This window comes from Dipodomys merriami, unplaced genomic scaffold (assembly GCF_024711535.1).
Source record: "Dipodomys merriami isolate MVZ:Mamm:240054 unplaced genomic scaffold, mDipMer1.0.p SCAF_19, whole genome shotgun sequence".
Taxonomy (NCBI): Eukaryota; Metazoa; Chordata; class Mammalia; order Rodentia; family Heteromyidae; genus Dipodomys; species Dipodomys merriami.
This window is the reverse complement of record NW_027203270.1, coordinates 20,097,379-20,118,983: the sequence shown is the minus strand read 5'-3', so window position 1 is coordinate 20,118,983 and position 21,605 is coordinate 20,097,379. Positions and strand designations below refer to the sequence as shown.

The following is a 21,605-nucleotide window of genomic DNA, read 5'->3' as shown; positions in this document are numbered from 1 at the left end:
AATAATAATTTTATCAGATGGTGCAAAGTAGACTGTAAGATTCTTTAAGTCTCAAGTATTTTCGTCTTTGTGACAAGTTCAGCTAGGTTTAGCTTTGTTTTCTAAAACAGTAGAAGTGATGTTGTCTTATTTGGAGCCTGTGAATTTCCAATTTTCTACCTTCCAGTTGTTACCTAGCTTTCATAACCAATCAAAGGCCTCTTCCAGGTCTAGACTGTCCAACTCTGAACATGTTTCAATCTCAGGCTTCCCTATCCACAGAATATCCCGGTGTCTGGAAGCATTTTTCCCTGTACATTACTAGATTTAACTTTGTGACTTCCAAAACATGACTGATGTGTGAAATGCAGTAACTTGCATACACGTTTCCACTGGTGATGGAGGGCAAAAAAACAAATAAACATGTAATAACACTGTGCTACCAGGTTGCTTAGTTTGCAAAACAATTTTTCATTCGTATCATTATTTCCTTCTCTATCAGTGATGGGCAAGCAAGGATTTTTTCATCTTTTTTAGCTGAAGGAAATTAGATCAGAGAATCAGGTACTATAGCCTCATGCCCAAGTCTTGAACCCTGGAATCTGGACTTACCAGAGGCCAAAGTTCCTCTTTTCCCACTATCTAACCTCCTCCTGTGACCTCACTACCAACAAAAGTACTTTAATTCTCCTAGCCACAGGATGACACACTAAATGTTCATGTTCTCTGATGCTCTGGATGCTTCCCAAGTAGCACTGGAGAGTTTGAAGTGAAAAGTAGCTTTTTCAGCTCCATGCTGTGATTTATGCCAATAACCACAGCTACTCAGAAGGGACAGATAAGGGAGATCATAGCTCCCAGTAAGCCTGGGAAAACATTTAGCCAAGACCTCATCCCAATCCATAAAACAACTGTGGTGGCATATGTCCCTGATCCTAAGAGGGAAGCTATAAACTGGAGAACTGATGTTAAAGGCCAGCTGGAGCAAATAAAAACAGAAAACCCTAACCAAACAGTAACTAAAGCAAAAAGGACCAGGTGTGGGACTTGCGTGGCTGAATGACTCCCAAACTAGCAAGCACAAAGCCATGAGTTCAAATCCCAGTCATGCACAACCAAAACTTAAGTTTTTCTTTTGCACATTTTAGAACATCAAGTCATTTATATGCAGAATTGCTATTACTCTATTGATTTCATACCCATTGTGCATTAACATACAACAAGGATAACTGAAAATTGCTTAACATACCCCAACCCTATGTCCAAATTGTAGAGCCTACAGTTAGGGAAGCAGGACATATAGAATCAGAGTTCAAGTGAAGGTACTGGGAAGGTAGGTGGGAAAGAAGAAGTCCAGTTGAGGACCTATTATTAAAAAGGAGATGGACCTCTGGGTTAGCCTCTGACCTTGCTATCCTGAGGACCATCCTTTGTCATGGTTTCTGGTGTGGTAGGAAGAAAACAGCACAGTCAAGAGGTGGAGAGAAGTCGCCTGTGCTCCTTCTGAAGTTATAACAGGACAAGATAATACGGGGCATGTGAATGTGGAGAGGCATGGCTCTTCTGCAGAGAAGATACTCAGGATGAATATTTGTTTTCCAGCCTTGGGCTGTTATTGAGTACTAGGCATTGGGGATGTTCTTCTCTAATAGAGTTCCTGTATTTCACACAAAATTATGTACTCAGATGTTCTAAGTAGGTGACTACTTTGTTCAGGCTTGTCTTTTTTCTGTTTACTGTTGCCATTTCATAGGCTTGAGTTAGGGCTTATTTTTCCCCTCTATTGACACTCAAATCTTTGCTGACCCCTAATGTATTTCCTGGCATTGTGAGGTGGGAGAGTGCTAAGAAGCTATCAGCCTTCCCCTATCAAAGCAGTCTTTTCCTTTCTGGCAGTTGAAGAAGAATCCATTGGGAACCCAGAAGGAACATTCATGAAGGTGTTAAAATCCCGGAAGAAGAATACCAGCACCGAACTCACTATTGAACCAGAAAGAGAATATTCCGACAAAAATGACATTACCCACTCAGGACTCATGAATGAACAGCCTGAAATTACTGATGGGAGTGATCTTTTTACTGCACTAAGATACATATTGGCCTATTTCACACAGGGAAATGTAGGAAATATACAATCTACAGAATTACCACTCATTAAACTGCTTTTCTCCAATGTACAAAATGGAGATACCTTCATAAATTATTTAAAAGCCAATACAGAGATTCCCCCAATTATACAGGCATCAGACTCCTCCATTTCCAAACCTACATTAAATGATATTCATAGGGTAGAAAATCTGATAGGTACAGAAAGGCAGAGAAAATATAACAATGTTAAAAAGAAAGAGAAAGCATCAGTATTCATGCAACCTCAACTTTTATGGCCTAAAATTAAACGGCAAATCTTTCCCAAAAAAATGCCAAGTGTTGAACCAGAGGAAGGCATCTGGGAACAAATGGAGAATGAAGAAGAAAGACTGCCAAGCCTTAATAGAATCCTCGAGGGGCCAAAAGGCAAACAGAAAAGACACTTCAAGGAAGGGAATAAACAGAGCTCCTGGATGAGACAGAGTGCCCATAATCTTGTGGAGAGTGCTGGTAAAAAAAGAAGGTTTAGAAGACCTCCAACAAGGGAGCTGGGGCCACTTCATGGGGCTCAGGATCCCAAGAAAATGGTGGAAAGCTCCTTGCCCACAGAGCCCTCATTCATAAAGAAACTTAAGGCAGTAGCCTCTTCTTTCCAGAAACAAGACTCAGGGGGAAGGGCCTCTTTATCCACCATTGTAAAACCCCTACGTGAGGTTGGAAATAAAGACAAAGACTTAGCCGACAGCATGTTTATTTTAGAAGAAGCAAATTCTAGAGTAAAAAGCATGGAGGCTTCTAATCCAGTCATCTATTCCCAGAAAACATACCAAGCTCCCGTGGCCCACAGAATACCCAGGGCCAAAATGAGTCAAAAGTTCAGAAAGAAAATTTCACTCTTTAGACCAGTGCCTGCAAACAGGCCTCCATTTTCTGCAGTAAGGAACCTCATAAATTCCCCTTCAGGAGGGGACTTTTCATCATGGGCACAGCCGATTTCGAGGGAGAACCCTTTTCTAGAATTCAATGCTCGTTCAAAGCCTTCTGGAGACAGCACTCCTGCAAAACACCACACTGTAACAAATGCTGGGGTAGGAAGTACCCCTACACAAAACATCCCTGTGCCAGAAGGAAGGCTCCCGACAAACACAATCCGGGAAAATCTTGCTGCTCCAGGATCCACTGTGACTGCAGTGAATATAATTCCATCTATAAAACAAAACAAGGAAACACAATGGGAATATCTCAAGTCTGGAACGGACTCAACTCTCAAGGTCTCAATCACCCATTCCCATTCTCCATCCTTTTCTGATCACTTTGAAATGCAGTTAAACCAGCAGCTGATGCCTCTTGTTCCCGATAACGATGTGAGGAGGCTCCTGTCCCATCTCATCCGGACCTTGAAAATGGACTGCTCTGCAACTGAAGTACAGATACCCTGTTCCAAGCTCATCTCCAGAACAGGCCTGCTGATGAAGCTTCTCAGTGAACAGCAAGAAGTCAAGGTGTCAAGATCTGAGTGGGATACGGACCAATGGAAAACAGATAACTACATCAATGAGGCCACTGAAGTTCAAGGTGAACAGAAGGAGCCAAGTGAGGTGAGGACAACTATAGAACTGCAAGCTCTGCTTTCCCCATCCTTTACATATATACCTTGAAGGAGGAAGACCCCGGCCTTAGACCATTCCAAAGTCATGTAACCAGGACAGTGTTCTCCACTCTTCTTTATAGAGTGGAGTAGACCTAAAACACACTAGAAGTATAGAGAAACTACAAATTAGTAAGTCACATAGGATACATTAAATTTAACACATCCTCTAAGAAATTGCAAGCTTCTCTCCTGGGAGAATGGGGTTTTAAATAGTGTTATTTCTCAAAATCTCTGTTATTTAACCAAAGGATCCTTTTGTTTTCTGTCTTTTTTTAAGCTAACACAGGAAATTCCGGGATATGGCTATAACAACAAAATCATCTTGGCAATATCTGTGACTGTCGTAGTAATGATTTTGATTATTACTTTCTGTCTCATTGAGGTAAGTACCAGCATTCATGCACTTTTCCAGAATATACCTTGTTTTTGTAATAGATCCAGAACCCAATCTGTAAACCAAAGCCATTTTCCCACTCTCCAGATGGTAATTCTTTGATAGTGCACAGTGTTTTCCAAATAGATCCCAGAATTATCAGCTCATCCTGTGGTAACAAGCTAAGACTGCTACTACAGGAAGAAATGATTTGTTTTGTTAGTATAGTAACATTTGAATTTGACACCTCTTAATTGGGAACCAACACAGGATCAGTGGGCAAAATCCATTAGTAATTGATCACTGATCTTTCAACAGGCAGGCCATCTGCATCTCCTAGTGGCTAATTGTCTAGAAATTTCTATATACTCTCATACTGCCTTTACTTTGTATGTACAGTGTAACATTTTCATTATTTTTACTTATTTCCTCTGCTTACTTAGATAAGCTCTGTGAGAACAGGGAATGTGCAATGTTTCTTTTGTAGTTGATAGTCAAAGAAGAAATGATGTTTGTGTTAAGTGGTGCTGTGTGAATGTTATGCCAGCTAACCATGTGCTCAACTCCTGAACTACACTTTTAGACTAAGATTTTTGACCTCTTACCTATTTTAGTAAATGAAAAATGAAAAAAACGATAAAACAAAGATGTCCTAAAACTATGAGAAGTCGCATTCTGGTGGCTCACGCATGTTATCCTAGCTACTCAGGAGGCTAAGATCTGAGGATTGCGGTTCAAAGCCAGTCTGGGCAGGAAAGTCCATGAGACTCTTATCTCCAATAAACCACTAGAAAATGGGAAATGGCGCTGTGGTGCAAGCGGTAGAGCACTGGCCTTGAGCTGAAGCCTCAGGGACAGCGCCCAAGAGTTCAAGCCCCATGACCGGCAAAAAAAAAAAAAACAAAAAAACTAGGAGGAGAATATGAAAACAATATTTTTTTTTATAATCTTGTAATAGAAGAGAGCTTTCTATGCCTAATCCCTTAAACAAAAACCTTTCCTACCTTGGCCACTTGTCCCTGAGGTCCACAACACTATGGATCCTAAGTGAAGGACAAAAAGTTCCCATAAATCATCTTACCTAACCCTTACAAAAGACCTAGGAGGAAGATCTCATCCATCCTCTTCTATAAATGAAGGAGATCAACTATTGTCCCAGGGAAAAAAAACCAAGGACAGAAACTAATTCTGTTGACAATAAAGCCTGCAGTCCTTATTAGCTCTGTTCTGTTTGTGTCCTTACACAAAATAATACCAGGATATATTTCAAACATCAAAACACGATGTAAACGATCACTTTTGATGCTAAAGACTAACATAGTTAATTTAAAAGAGAGTTTTGTCACACTAAAAAAAAAAAAAAAAAAAGAGGGCTGGGAAGGTGGCTCAGTGGTAGAGCACTTGCCTTGCATGCATGAGGCCCTGGGCTCGATTCCTTAGCACCACATAAGAAAAAAGAAAAAAAGCCGGAAGTGGCGCTGTGACTCAAGTGGTAGAGCGCTAGCCTTGAGCTGAAGAGCTGAGGGACAGCGCCCAGGCCCAGAGTTCAGGCCCCACGAACAGACCCCCCCCCAAAAAAAAAAAAAAAAAAAAAGAGCAATCTGGTGGAGGGGGCCAGGACTTGGAAGAGCATGTACATTTTTCTAGCTTCCAACACAACCTGTGCCAGATCCCCCCCACCCTTGCCTATTTATGGTATGTGCTCTTGATAGACAGGTCTTTCTTATCTCATGGAATAAAAATGGACTCTAATGCTTTGCTAAGCTTGTCTTGTTATTTATAGCTTTAATCCATCTGGAATTTGTTCATGTTTTACAATGGCTGTGGTAGAGAATTCTTTTTTAGGGCTGGGAAGGTAGCTCAGCGGTAGAGTGCATGCCTGGCAAGCATGAGGTCCTGGGTTCAATTCCTCAGCACCACATAAACAGAAAAAGCCAGAAGTGGCGCTGTGGCTCCAGTGGTAGAGCTCTAGCCTTGAGCTGAAGAGCTGAGGGACAGCGCCCAGGCCCAGAGTTCAGGCCCCATGACCGGCAAAAAAAAAAAAAAAAAAAAAAAGAGAGAATTCTTTTTTACTCTAACTGAACATCAAATTATCATACACAATTCTTAATAAATCATTAATTCATTCTTCATTAATCTAAAATACTATATTGATCCAACTGTCTATCCTGCACAGTAACAGTACCAGCTGTTAATTAATAACTGTTAGTCCTAGTAACTTCATAATGCTTCCTTTAACAACTTTTCAACCTATGTAATGGTAAAAGGTAATCAACCTTCCCCTCTAGATCTTGTTTTCTATACATTTCATAGCTCTTTTTTCATACCTTCTCTTCCAAAAAATTTGGGAGTTGTTTTTGTTTTTACTTTTAAGTACATGATTTTGAAACAATATGGTGGGGTTAACTGGTGATAAGAGTCTCAGGGACTTTTCTGCCCAGGCTGGCCTTCTGAATATATTAATTATTATAGGCTTGAGCCACCAGTGACTGGCTTCACAAATAGTTTTCGTTAAAGGCATGGTACTATGCTTCATCCTAGGTATTTACTTTTTTTTTTTTTGTCAGTAGTGGGGCTTGAACTCAGGGTCTGGATGCTGTCTCTGAACTCTTTTTTCGCTCAAGGTTAGTACTCTACCAGTACGATCCACAGATTCACTTTGGGTTTTCTGGTAGTTAACTGGAGATAAGAGTGTTACTGACCTTCCTGCCCCAGCAGGCTTTGAACTGAGATCCTCAGTACTCAGCCACTGGAGTAGATAAGATTATAGGTGTGATTATAGGTGTGAGCACCCAGTGACTTTAGAGGTTCTATGTCATGGAAGTTTTCCATATTATTTACGTTTTTTTACATATTACATTTTATACTAAGGTGCTTTGTGCACCTTATTGCTATTATAAATTGGATCTTTCCTTCACCTCTAACTCATATGGGTACATAGGAAAGGTCTTGTTTGTGTGCTAATTTCCATATGTTATTTCTACCCACTTCAGTGAACTTTCATGTTACTAGTCCAATACTACCTGTTGATTGTCTTGGGCTTTGTTTTTTTTTTTTTTTTCTACATCTGGCTTTCTTCTGGTTGATTGGGGGACAGAACCTCATGTACTTTCCTACCTAGACTGGCTTCAAACTTTGATCCTCAGATCCCAGCCTGCTGAGTAGCTAGGATTACAGGTGTGAGATATGATGCCTGGCTCTCTTAGGCCTTTTGGTTACCCATCATTTCATATACAAATAGAAATAGTTTATATCTTTCCTTTCCAACATTTATGCTCCATTTATGCCTTTATTACATTGGTTGGGAGATCTTCAATGGGTGTGTCTCATCATAGTAAAAATTGTAATAAAGACAGTAATCTTGTCTTTGATTTGATAACAATAGAGTTCTTTTGGTCTTTACTACAGTAAAGATTGTGATTGCTTTACTGTATTAGGAGATACCATCGAGAACTTCCTGTTGGATAGTATCTAAAATACTGAATACTATGTGTTACTTTCTAGCTTCAGACAAGACCCTCACCTAGATACTGTGGAAGAGAACAGTATCTATTATTAGGATAGAATTCTTGGAGTCAAAAAAGATACGTCCTGGGGGGGCAAAGAAGACATAAATGAAGGAAGGAACAGTTGAAAGTAGTAATATTGGTAGATAATCATGATTGTGTTTTCTTCTCAAACAGATTTATTCCCACAGAACATCAGCAGAAAGAAGTAAAGAATCCTCACGGTAAATGGGAGTCTGTACATCTTCCAGTGAAGATCTGAGAATTGCAGAGACCTCTAGAACTCATCTGTTTCTATCCCATAGCCTTGCAATGGGTGGGGGGGGGGGAGGCCTACCCAAAGTAGAGAGAACTCTTCCTTCCCAGAGGGCTTACCTGGCTCCTGCAAAAGTAGTTTTTCAGCAGAGGCAGAGGTGGTCAGTACTACCATGGATACCTCTCGGTCACAGTCCTTCAGTGAATAAGGGTGAGAGACTGAGAGGTTTCAGCTGTGACTGCTCCTGCTAGTGGTGGGCCTCAGGAGACAGTGTAAGAAATCCGTAGGGTATTGGGGTATAGGTCTGTTGGAAGGTGGAATGTAGGGGTCCTTCCTGGTTGAGAACAAGTTGAGAAAACTCAACCCCTCAACCTTCTCATTCCCACTCCCCTTTTACCTAGAACTTCATATCTTTTAGGTAAGAGAGACCTCAGATGCTAATTTATCATTTCCTTTTGTAATAAAGAAAGGAGAATAGAACTCCACATAGAGCTCCCCTATGACCCAGCAATCCCACTTTTGGGCATTTACCCAAATGTTTACAAACAAGACCACACTAAAGCTACCACCACAACTATGTTTATTGCAGCATTATTTACTATAGCTAAGATATGGAACCAACCCAGATGCCCCTCAGTAGATAAATGGATCAAGAAAATGTGGTATATATACACAATGGAATTCTATGCCTGCATCAGAAAGAATGACATTGGCACATTTGTTAGGAAATGCAAAGACTTGGAAAAAATTATATTAAGGGAAGTAAGCCAAGCCCAAAGAAACATTGGTACCATGGTTTCCCTTATGTGCAATATCTAGTATATGTCTGAGTCAAGCAGAAAAGGTCAGATAAGGTAATGTTAGGGAAATGAACCCTAAGATATGTATTCAAATGTTTTTTTCTTTCATGCGATTGTTTCTAACGCATTTAAAAGATTATTTCTTTGCTGCTTTGTATGTCCCTCCCCCACATTATAACCCCTGCTTTCACTGTATTTGATATCGGTATAATTTGTGGAGGGGAAGGGGAAAAACAAGTCGTTTAAATAAGGATACATGTGGACCGGTTGCAACAATGAGAAGTACAAGTTATTATGTCGAAAACGAATTTTGCAACTTTGGTGGTGGGGGGGGTACGGGGAGGATTGGGTGAGGGGGCAGGGGAAGGATGGGAAGGGATGGGAAGGGGAAACAAATGAGGAGGCTACAATGCTTGATAAGAAATGTACTCATTTGCCCATGTAATTGTAAGCCCTCTGTACAGTATTTTCACAATAAAAAAATAAATAAAAATTAAAAACAAAGAAAGGAGAATAGAAAGGGGAAATGTCTTCCAGCAAGATCACACTGCTCAGGAGTTTATGGAGCAGATGGTTCTTTCCCCTTATTACATGGGGACACATTTAACCAGTACACACATGCAATACAGACATCTACAGTCTCGAGAACAACAAACTGATTTTTTCTTATTTTCATTCAGAAAGGATAGCTTGCCTTTAAGTGCTAGTCATGTCCTTTAAATTGATTTCATGTCATTCATCATGACAGCCTTTCAGAGATGAAAATCTCTTTAACTACAGAACTTTAGAAGCTGTGCTTCCTATGATTCAGCTTATATAAAAACAGCTAAGATAAAACAGCTAAGAGAACAGAGGTAGCTCTCTCTCTCCCCAGCAACTGACATATGAGAGACTAAGTCCAAAGAGGACTGAAATGAATGGCTCTAGAGAGAACAAAGGCTTTTGCCCAGAATGGTTGAGCAGTTGTCTACGTGCAGGGATTTCTGGCAGAGAGCATAAGTGGGGCTAGCAATCCTACCTATGCTGCAGAACAAGGTCTCCCTAGAAGCATTATAGAGATCTTTGGGACAGACCTGGGGAGATCCTGAAACCTCTGCCTGCATGCATGGAATTGTTTTCAAGCCCCAGGTTAGGATAGCCTGTGCTCATTGTGATTGTGAACCAAAGTATAGAGCTTTCTGTCAGTAAGAGATGTTAGATGTACATTGTGAGAGACATGCAAAATGGCATGAGTCATTGTCTGCTTCCTTTTTCCCCCAAGGAGCTTTTTTGGATTTCTGCGAAGGAAATGCTCATCAGAAACAACAAGTCAGGCAAGTTAAGGACTTCGTTCTGTGCCCAGAAAAGGGAAGTGAATATAGAATTAATATTTCTCCTTGTCTCTTCTAGGAGGGCTTCTTCTCCTTATGGCAGCCAGTTTGGCTGAGGGATATGTACAGACCTCTCAATGCCACACGCAAGAAAAACATGGCCAACAAGCTACATGACAGGGACTCTTCTGATGAGGAAGAGATTTTCAATAAGAAGAAAAAAGGGTAAATGCCTGGGGGCAATTCAACATTCCTAGCTAACAAGGGGAGGCAAGGAAAAGTCTAGTTGCTTCCATCAATACTGATAGCCTGCTATTGTTCACAGGGAGCCCAGTGACACCATCATAGAGATTCCACCATCACCACCACCAGCCTCATCACCTCCTCCTCCTCCACCTGCTGAAACTGAGACCACTGGCGATCCTGGGTGTTGTGGTGCTGTGCGTGCCTCATAACTCTGAGACTTTTACACTTGGGCTCTCTGCATTGTTTATTCCACACCTAATTTCTAACATAAGCTAATATTCTGATATACTGTTTCCTCAGATTAAATTGTATATAATTCACAACCATTTTCTTATTTTTGGGGTCTAGTCGTGGGGCCTGAACTCTGGGCCTGGGCGATGTCCCTCAGTTATTCAGCTCAAGGCTTGTGCTCTACCACTTGAGGCACAGCGCCACTTCCAGCTTTTTGTTTCTTTTTGCTTATGTGGTACTGAGGAATCGAACCCAGGGCCTCATGCATGCAAGGCAAGCACTCTACCGCTGAGCCACCTTCCCAGCCCCAATTTTCATGGGTGGCACTTACATATTTGTGTGCAGATAACAGGGGCACAGGCAGGAGCGGCAGGACTATGGCTAGGGCTGTGTCCTGGCAGTCATGCTTCCTAAGAGGACATACTGCCTGCATTCTATCAGTGTAATCGGCTTCGGGGGGAACAAGAGAATATATCCTCAGCATGTATGTTTGGGTTTGTTTCTTTTTTGAAATCTCAAAATCTGCCTATTTTCTGGGAAGTTGAAATAGAAATGAATTATATATAATGAAATTAAGTGAAAAGGAAAGCTATAGATTCTTCTGGAAGTTTTTTTTTTTTTTTTTTTTTTTTTTGGTTCCCATCGTGGGGCCTGCACTCTGGGCCTGGGCGCTGTCCCTCAGCTCTTCAGCTCCAGGCTAGCGCTCTACCACTTGAGCCACCGTACCACTTCCAGCTTTTTTCTTTTTGCTTATGTGGTGCTGAGGAATTGAACCCAGGGCCTAATGCATGCAAGGCAAGTGCTCTACCACTGAGCCACCTTCCCAGCCCCCAGTTTTTTTCTTTTTTGCTTATGTGGTGCAGAGGAATTGAACCCAGGGCCTCATGCATACAAGGCAAGCGCTCTACCACTGAGCCACCTTCCCAGCCCGAGTCTCACTTTTTTTGTTTGCCAGTCCTGGGGCTTGAACTTAGGGCTTGAGTGCTGCCCTGAGCTTTTGTGCTTAAGGCTAATGTTCTACCATTTGAGCCACAGCTCTTCTTTTAGGTTTTGGTGGAATCAAACCCAGGAGGAATCAAACCCAGGGCCTTGGGCATGCAAGGCAAGTGCTCTACCACTGAGCCACCTTCCCAGCCCCTCTAGCCTTGAGATGAAGAGCTCAGGGACAGTGCCCAGGCCCAGAGTTCAGGGCCCACAACCAACCAAAAAAAAAAAAAAAAACGTAGACTCTATCTGAAAAATAAGGAGGGGCTATGGAAGGAGGGGGGAGGAAAAGGAAGAGGTAGAGCAGGAGGAGGAGGAGGAGGAGGAGGAAGAAGAGGAGGAGGAGGAGGAGGAGGAGGAGGAGGAGGAGGAGGAGGAGGAATAACCAAAGCAAAGGACTGGGGTATGGCTTAAGTGATGGAGTGCTTACCAGGAGGAGGATGCCTGCTATAATCCTAACTACTCAGAAGCTGAGATCTTAGGACTGTGGTTCAAAGCTAGCCCAGGCAGATAGGTCCATGAGACTCTTCTCTTCAATTAACCACCAGGAAACTGGAAGTGGAGCTGTGGATCTAGCCTTGAGTGAAAATGCTTAGAGAAAGCACCTAGGCCCTGAGTTCAAGCCCTATGAGCAGCAAAGGAGGAGGTGGAGAAGGGGAAGGCCAGACAGCCAATGGCATCTTACAGGCAGCATTCCTCACAGCTCTCATAATGCCATACATTAGTAGGTGTAAGTCAGGACTGTCTCCCATATTGCAGTAGGGACACATAACTCCCTCAGCCATTTCCAAATCAGGATGCCCTGATCCACTGCCAGAGGGACATCTGGACTCCCCAGGGCCTGCTAGCATTTTCCACAGCAGCTGGGTGAGAAAGAAGGTGGCTGTCATGTGGGCATAGCCTATCATAGACTATTTTTGGCTCCCATGCATGTAGCCCTGCCTTTCACATTGCAAAATAGGAATATCATGTATAATACTTATGAGGTCACTGGGAAGATGAGGTGTGTAAGAAGGTGGGCTTGGCATGGGACTGGTGCCATCAGTATGTGCTGTTATGGCTGTGACCTTTCTGCCCAGGTGGCCACCAGGTCTGAATAGTGGGTGATCCCTTCTCTGCTTCCACCTTGATTGACCTGAATCCTCTGGGCAGGTGGATAGCCTCCATAAAACTATTCTCTCTCCATCTCCATCTCGCAGATGGGCAAACTGACACCCAGGAGGTGAGGGAGGACATGGAGGCATTGTAGGGATCTGCAGGGGTATTGGAGGAAAAAGAGGCTTCTGTGTAGAACCCAGTCTGCATGGCTGGTCTAGTACAGCTTGACCTTGTCCATTTGGAGAAAAATCAGGAAGCTAGGCTATGGCCAGGAATTGGAACCGCCCTTCCTCTGCTCTGGGCATGGTGGGGGAATGTGGGGCAGGGTGGGGACACCATAGGCTAAGCCAGCATGGCCTGGGCCTACTGGAGTTGGTGGCTCTACCAGTGGACTTGTCCGACCTGGCTTGCTGAGGCCAAGAAAAGGCATGAGGTAGGGGGTAAGGAGAAGATGCTCCCAGAAACAGAGCCCTGGCCACCAGGAACAGATCTGCCCTTTTGCCTTCATGGTTCCTTTCTCCATGCTAAAAACAAACAAGCAAAAACCCTTAAAAAGTGTATTATATAGATGACAGATGGCTCACACCTGTAATCCTAGCTACTCAGCAAGCTGAGATCTGAGGATCGAGGTTTGAAGCTAGCCCAGGCAGGAAGGTCTGTGAGACTTTTCTCTCCAAATAATCACTGAAAAAGCTGAAAACAGATCACAAAATCTCAGGAACAGTGTCCAGGCCCTGAGTTCAAGCCACACATACACACAAATGTATTATATAAACAAGTTGAAATCAAGATAAATATAATCTAAGACAGATAACCACATATTTATTATTTTCTTCAAAATTTCTTCTAATTTTTGAAATAAAATTAAAACACTTTCTTGGAGCTATAGGCACAAGCCTACAATCCCAGCTACTCAGGAAGAGGAGGCAGAAGATCAATGAGTTTGAAGTCAACCCTAGGTAGTTAATGAAACCCTATCTCAAGTAGAAACAAACAAACAAAAACAGGCTTGTGGTATGGTTCAAGTGGTAGAGTGCTTCTTGCCTAGCATAATCAAAAACCTCATCAACCAACCAACCTTCCCTCATATTTTCATAGGCCTCTTAAAGCGTGGCAGGCTCTAGGCCCCGCACCTCCTTGGCATATAGGAGAGTGCTTTCCAGCCTCCTCGAAACTGGGTACCCCATATGGCCATGTAGCACAGAGACCAATTACCTGATGCCACAAGAAAATGATGCTCAGCTTAAACAGAACCACACTGAGCCTCAGTTCCCTTCATCACAAAATGGAGGAATGAGAATGCTGTCTGTGCAGTTTGGCCCTTCCTCCTTTCCTTTCTTTCCTTCTTTTTCCTCCCCCTTCCTTCTTCTTCTCTCCCTCCCCCCATCCTTCCCTCTGTCTTCTTCCCCCTCTTCTCTCTACCCCTCCCTCCCTCCCTCCCTTCTCCTTCCTACCCTTCCCCTGCCTCTTCCTCTGTCCCTGTCCCTACTCCCATCCCTTTTCCTCCCTCTTCATTTCTCTCCTCCTTTACTCACCCCCCCCCTTCCTTTTCCCCTTTCTCTCCCCCTCCGTCTCCCCCCCTTTCCCCTTTCCTCCTTCCCCCCTCTCTCTGCAGTGCTCTGGATCCAAGCCGGGTCTTCACACATGCTAGGCAAGCACTATGCCACTGGGAGATATTTTAGCAACACGCCCCCTCCCCGCTAAATCAAGGGTTTACAGAGTGCACAACCTAACATCAGAACCCCAGAAGCTTCAGGGTGCCTTGCCTTTGGGGTCTGCAGACATTTGCAGCTTTCTCACGTTTTGACTACTTCCTCCTGTACTGGCCCAAGGCAACCACAAATCTAGCAAACTGTCTTGGTTTGATACATAAACCTCCTTTGAAATTCTGTGACTCTATCAATCCTCACAACAATCCATAAGGCATGTGTTGCACGCAAGACACTATTTCCCCCGTTTTCCTGGAAAAGTTGGGTATCCTATTCAAGATCATGCACCTGCAGTAGACAGGGCTGAGACAGTTTAGATCTGTCAACTTTGCCCTCAGATAGCAATAATATTCTACAATGTGTATGTGCAAACATGACCATGTGCCAGTCCTGGGACTTGAACTCAGGTACTTGCATTCTTGCTTGGCTTTTTCACTCATGACTAGCACTCCAACACTTGAGCCATACCTCCACTTCTAGCTTTTTGCTAATTAATTGGAGGTAACTCTCATGGATTTGTCTGACCTGGCTGGCTTGGAACTTCAGTACTCAGTAGCTAGGATTACAGATGTGAGTCACAGGGCTTGAGTCTTGGACAGCCCTGTGAGAGAGCTTGAAGTTGAGACAATTTCCAGCTGGCAGGAACTTTGTGGGCTAACGTTTTCATTTTAGTGAGGTTTCTGATTAAAACCTTTCAGTGCTGTAGGCTGAGTTAAGCTGTTTGTTGTCTCAGTATTTCCTCATTTCCTAAGAGTGTGAGCCAGAGCTAGAAGGACAACCTTGCCCTCCTTTGTCAAGGAGCTGGGGAGTGGGGTGGGAAGGCCCGTTGCCCAGCTAATAGGTGCTGAGACTGAATTGTCTCTTGGGGGATGAATGACATTAAGGACACAAATCCCACCCTATCATTACTCAGCTGGCAACCTCAGGGACATGTGATGGCTCTCCTGAGAAGGAAGGTAGCTGGGCCAGCCCTGCCTCCTGTCCTAAACCAGGCTGGCCCTTCTCCTGACCTTCCTTCCTTTCTTCTTGTCCCTCTGGTTCAGCAGGCCCTGGAGTTACTCCCAATCCAGCCTCCTCTGGCTTCCTTTGCAATGCCAGCATCTGGAGGCAGGTCTACAGAAATGTAGCTAAAGCCCTTATGCTCACTGGCCATGAGCTTATCTGGAGTGGCATCACCACTCCATACCCAGAACCCTGAGAAGCACCCAGCAAATGGATTCAAATAATATTTCCTAGAAGAGGGGCTGAGTGGTCATGCTCACCTGGGTTCTGGTTTTTCTTGGTTGGTCCTGGGGCTTGAACTCTGGGGCTGTACACTGTCCCTCTGCTTTTGTGCTCAAGTCTAGTCTACCAATTGAGCCACATCTCCACTTCTGGCTTTTTGTGGTTAACTGGAGACAAGAGTTCTCACAGACTTTCTTGCCCAGGCTGGCTTCAAACTGTAATCCTCCAATCTCTGCCTCCTGAGTAGTTAGGAGAACAGGTGTGAGCTACCGACGCCAGGCTCTTGGTTATTTTATCTTGGTAAATGGCTCAACCTGAGTTGAGTTTCAGGTCAGTATCTTCACAGAGAGACAGCAACTCTGTCTGGCTCACTGCACAGTCGTGGGGAAAATGAGGCAATGTGCACAAGGCCCTTGGCCTAAGCTGCCTTCAACAAATGCAGCTGCTGTGAGGCCGGTATCCTTGGTGATGGAGGGGTGAGAGGAAGCCTAGGAACCACTGAAAAGGCTGGCACAGACTGAACAGAGCAGACATGAATTGGGAGACACAGATATACGTAGGGCTGTTAGGAAAGGGCTGTTGACATTGGTCTAAGCCATGTCAAATGCATGTGAGGAGATATCCCAGGGGTTGGCCAAGGGGGGGGGGGGGCGGTCATAGGTCAGCTCAGCAAGAGGGAGAGAAGAATGGGGAGGATGGGCACCAGCCAGGCTGCCCAGCCCAGGCCTACTACCTGTAGACAAGCTGATATCTATCTAGGACAGCCACAAACCCCAAGCTGGAGCTGGGGATCCAGCTCCAGGCAGAAACACTGCAAGGAATAAAGTAGGGATTTGGTCGCCATGGATTCAGGCCCTAGCCAGGTGACTCTCTTAGTTCACTGGACTCAGGGTTTCCCTGAAGCTGCTATAGAGCAAAGAAGTTTGGGATATAGGCTCTATGAAGCAGACTAAAAGGTTCCAATCTCCGTTTTCTACGAACTATGGCAAAAGGTGCACATCTATAATCCTAGCAACTTGGGAGGCTGAGATCTGGAGACTGTGGTTTGAAGCCAGCCCAAACAGGAAACTCTGTAAGATGCTTATCTCCAATTAAACACCAAAAATCCACAAGTAGAGCTGTGGCTCAAGTGGTACAACAACAGCCTTGAACAAAAGGGATAAGAGACAGTACCCAGGCCCCAGTACTGCAGAATAAACAAACAAACGAGATGCTTGGCTTTGGTGAGTACTCTTTAGTGTCTGTCTAGACAAGTCACACATCCTTATCAGTGATGTCATTGATATCTTACCAGTGATAAGATGCATCTCCTTTTTAAAGATAAAATGCAAAAAGTGTGCATCTCTTAAACCAAGGAAAATTAGTTTAAGGTAAGTTGCATAGAAAATATCATTGTTCGCTCTAAAGTAATAGAATGATAGTCATTGATAAAAGCTATTAGGGATTTTCTAGGTGTCAGGCACTGAGCCAAGACCTTACAAGCATTATATCATTATATCATTCAAACTCTGAAAAGGTTATTAAATTATCTTCACTTTTCAGTTGAAAAGACAAAGCATCTAAAAGATGAAGTAACTTGCCTGAACTACATAAATGGCCAAAAACAATGTCCATTTTACCCCCAGGATACATGTGACTGGAATTAAATATCTGTTTATCCCCCTCCTCCCCATGGTGCAGGAAATCAATTCCAGGGCTGAGGCCAGCGGAGTACTTTTGTTCTTTTTAATCATTGGGCCACACACCAAGCTCCATTTGTTCATCTTTTTTTTTTTTTTAATTAAGATGTTGAACATGGGCTTGGGAAGGTGGCTTAGCAATAGAGCACTTGCCTTGAGCAAAAGAAGCTCAGGGACAGTGCCTAGGCCCTGAGTGTAAGCCCCAGACTGGCAAAAAAATAAATAAAAAACCATACAATAAACAAAAAACAGAAAGAACAAAATCAAAGAAGTTGAACAAAGATGCTATAATTTTATTATGTCAGGTTATGAGTATAATGCATCTTGATCAATGTGACACCTTCCACTGTTCTCCCCGTTTTTTGCTTATTTATCTTTGTGTGTATCTGTGTGTGTCAGTTGTGGGGCTTGAACTCAGGGTCTGAGTGCTATCCCTAAGCCTATTTGTGCTCGAAGCTAGTGCTCTACCACTTGAGTCCCAGCGCCATTTCTTTTTTGCTTTCTCTCTCTCTCTCTCTCTTTCTTTCTTTCTTTTCTTTTTCGTTTCCTTTTTCTTCTTTCAGTGGTTAATTGGAGATAAGAGTTTCACAGGTACTTTTCTACCATGGCTAGCTTCAAACTGTGATCTTCATATCTCAGCCTCTTAACTAGCTAGGATTACACACATGAGCCACAGGTGCCTGGCTTTTTTTTTTTCATTATTTAGAGAATATTAATTTCTGTAATCAAACTCACATAGATAAGACCTTACATATTTTTCTCTTTTCTTCTCCCAATACTTAAATATTTAATACTGTGGGTTTAGCCCTGTTCAAATGGAAAAAATTAAAGTTTCTAGACCAATATGGCTATTCATTTTCGTACAAGGCCAACTCAATATGGTAAACTGGGATAGTTTTTCCAAAGTTGACAGTACAGATAAAGTTTCAAAAAACTCAAATGACTTTAGCTGTTTGACCCTTAGCTTTTTTTGCTCAAGGACCTGGGGTTCTACCATTTGAGCCACGAGCCTGATTCTGGATTTTTGTTGTTTTTTGTTTTTTGTTTGGGTCCGGTCGTGGTGCCTGAACTCTGGGCCTGGGCGATGTCCCTCAACTCTTCAGCTCAAGGATAGCACTCTACCACTTGAGCTACAGCGCCACTTCCGGCTTTTTTCTTTTTGCTTATGTGGTGCTGAGGAATCGAACCCAGGGCCTCATGCATGCAAGGCAAGCACTCTACCACTGAGCCACCTTCCCAGCCCCTGATTCTGGATTTTTATTGGTTAATTGTAGATAAAAGTCTCATGGACTTTCCTGCCCTGACTGGCCTTGCACCTTGATCCTCAGATCCCAGCCCACTGAATAGATAGGATTACAAGTGTTAGCTACCAATTTTGACAAATGCCTGAGCACATGGAATTTAACCCCCATCAAGATACAAAACACCATTGCCACTCCAGTTATGCAATTGCGAGTCATTCAATTTTTTTTTTCATCACAGATTAATTTTGACTTTTGGAGGCCTTCATACAAATTGAATCATGTTATAAAAGTACTTTCTTGTGTGTAGTTTCTTCTACTCACCATGGAGATTCATTCATGTTGGCACATGTATTGGCAATTTAAGTTCCAACTTCTTAAAATGAAGTAACACAAAATCAAAAGTGACTCTAGTTACTCAATCATGTTAGCAACTATAGAGAATATGTTCTAAAACAAAATTAGAATATTCTTTTTTATTTTCTTGGTCGGTCATGGGATTTGAACTCTGGGCCTAGGCACTGTCCCTCAGCTCTTCAGCTCAAGACTAGCACTCTACCACTTGAGCCACAGCCCCACTTCCCAAAATTAGAATATTCTATATATATTACATGGTAGCAGTTAGAATTAAAGGCTCTACGAAAAACTAGAATCAAGCTCCCTTAGTCGGAAGCTTTGTTTCTTTCTAACCTTTTTGAGCCTAGATTTCTTTATCTTGAAAACAAGGATAATACGAGGAGGCTACAATGCTTGATAAGAAATGTACTCATTATCTTGCCCATGTAATTGTAACCCCTCTATACAGTATTTTTACAATAAAAAAAAGAGAGAAATTCAAAAAAAAAAAAAAAGAAATCAAGGATAATAAAATGAGGCAGCTGTGAGATGTCGATGAGAATATGGCTACCTAAAGTAATATATGACTTATAATAACAAGCCCTTAATAAATATTAGTTACATCTATAGTTATCAATAATTGTGTCTCAATGTATTTTGATTGGATGTGAAACATTTTAACATTTAGTTACAACAGATCCAGAGTGTACAAAAAGGATTAGTGCTTAAAATGTATACCACACTAGAGTATTAGCTGAATATTTTATTTTCACCAAGACCTAGGAAGCATGTGGGAGAGGATGTAAAGAGGATGTTGATGCCTATACAGGATACAGCTGGATACGAAGAGTTACTTCTAATATTTTCTATGGCAAAGAGCAGTAACTATGGTAGACGACAATTGCACATTTCAATTTAGCTAGATTTCCAATGTTAACAGAAAAAAAAGGTAATTGAGGTGCTAAGATATGAATTGGTCATTAAATAGTACATACACGTATTAAAAGTCATATTTCACAGCATAAATATGTACAATTGCCATGTATTTAGAAAGTTTTAAATATATTTAAGAATTCAATTCTCACCACATTAAAATAAATAATACAACTGGGCCCTAGTGGCTCACACCTGTAATCCTAGCTACTCATGAGGCTGAAATCTGAGCATCATTGTTCAAAGCAATCCCGGGCAGGAAAGTCCATGAGATACTTATCTCCAATAAACCACTAGAAAACGGGAAGCGGCGCTGCGGCTCAAGTGGTAGAGCACTGGCCTTGAGCTGAAGAGCTGAGGGACAGTGCCCAGGCCCAGAGTTCAAGCCCCACGACCAACAAAATAAACAAACAAATTAAATAAATAAATAAATAAATAAAGCCTGTAATCCTGCCTACATATGAAACTGGTATCTTAGGATCTAGGTTTAGAGCAGGCCAAAGGAGGGACTTATCATTAACCAGCAAAAAGCTAAAATTAGAGGCATTGCTCAAGTGGGAGTGTCAAAGCCCAGTGAGAGCTTGACAGCCTGAATTCAAGCTCCCATACTGGCACAAAAAATTGTTTCTGGGGCTAGGAAGGTGGCTCAGTGGTAGAGTGCTTGCCTCACATTCATGAGGCTCTGAGTTTGATTCCTCAGTACCTGGTAAGCAGAAAAAAAGCCGGAAGTGGCACTGTGGATCAAGTGGTAGAGTGCTAGCCTTGAGCTTAACTGCTGAGGGACAGTGCCCAGGTCCAGAATTCAGGTCTCACGACCAACAACAACAACAAAAAAACAACTTTCCCTTGTTGATCAGACAATTCAACCTTCCTATTTTCATAGATGGGATATACCTGGTTTAACCTTCACTATTTGAGGCTCTCTAGTAATTATAATACTGTATTTCTAATATTATATTACACTATTTTTTCTTTGTAAAATGTACCAAAAGTGGACTTGGTGGCCTTCAACTTTGGGATTGCAAAGGGCTGGGGGAAGTCTTAATGTGGTTTATGTCTGGCCTACTGAAAATTTTCCTTTGCACTGTTAATCTTAGACAAGTGAAATGTGGGGAAAATGGACAGGTCTGTACTCCTGGCTTTGGTCTCTGAGCTTGGTCCTTCAGCCTCTCATTCATTAAGTGATAGCTGACATTCTCTGACAAGTATTTGGCTTTAGATAGTTATAATTCATTTCTGAGCTTACAATAGATAATCTTACGTATTAACTAAGAGCCAGAGAATTTAGTCTCTGGTCCCAAATTTCATAAATTATTAGCAGTAGAGTTAACACTAGGCCACCATGCCAGCTGACATCAGAGTAGCATGGGGGCTGGGGGGTGCGAGGGTAATGGCTGGCCCTCTACCACTTGACCCACACTCAAGCCTCCAGTTGTGTTTATTGCTGGTTCTTTTTATTTTTTTTTTATTTTTTGTTCGGCTACTGGGGTTGATTTCTGGGTGCCATCCCTTAGCTTTTTCGCTCAAGGCTGTCACTCTACCACTTGAGCCACAGCTACACTTCCAGTTTGGGGGAGGTTAATTGGAGATAGAATCTTACAGACTTCTTTCCCAGGCTGGCTTTGAACTACAATCCTCAGATCTCAGCCTCCTGAATAGCTAGGATTGAGGTGTGAACCACTGGCACCCATCTTATTACTGGTTTTTTGTTTTGTTTTTTCTTGCAGGTCATGGGGCCTGAACTCTCGGCCTGGGCACTGTCCCTCAGCTCTTCAGCTCAAGATTAGCACTCTACCACTTGAGCCACAGCGCCACTTCCAGCTTTTTCTGTTTATGTAGTGCTGAGGAATAGAACCCAGGTCCTCAGGCATGTGAGGCAAGCACTCTATCTCTGAGCCATCTTCCCAGCCCATTACTGGTTATTTTTCATATAGAGGCTCAAGAACTCTTCTACCTGTGTT

The 21,605-nt window shown here is 42.7% G+C and overlaps 2 protein-coding genes across 6 annotated transcripts in view; one reads left to right on the top strand and one right to left on the bottom strand.

The window, feature by feature from the left end:
- The window catches only part of LOC138830834 (leucine-rich repeat-containing protein 37A2-like), a 40,460-nt gene extending 29,944 nt beyond the window's left edge, over window positions 1–10,516 (top strand). Inside the window, exons 10-15 of one of the 3 annotated variants that reach the window (XM_070027623.1) lie at window positions 1,876–3,665; window positions 3,996–4,100; window positions 7,775–7,821; window positions 9,915–9,966; window positions 10,043–10,188; window positions 10,289–10,516. In XM_070027623.1, the coding sequence (XP_069883724.1) occupies window positions 1,876–3,665; window positions 3,996–4,100; window positions 7,775–7,821; window positions 9,915–9,966; window positions 10,043–10,188; window positions 10,289–10,418 (2,270 nt within the window). In that variant the 3' untranslated portion in view covers window positions 10,419–10,516. Of the gene's footprint in view, window positions 1–1,875; window positions 3,666–3,995; window positions 4,101–7,774; window positions 7,822–9,914; window positions 9,967–10,042; window positions 10,189–10,288 lie in introns of those variants that run through there. The other 2 variants (XM_070027624.1, XM_070027625.1) reach the window with 2 other exon arrangements.
- LOC138830842 (large ribosomal subunit protein uL29-like) overlaps window positions 1–21,605 on the bottom strand; it is an 85,674-nt gene that overhangs the window by 49,810 nt on the left and 14,259 nt on the right. The gene's annotated exons all lie outside the window — the stretch shown is intronic.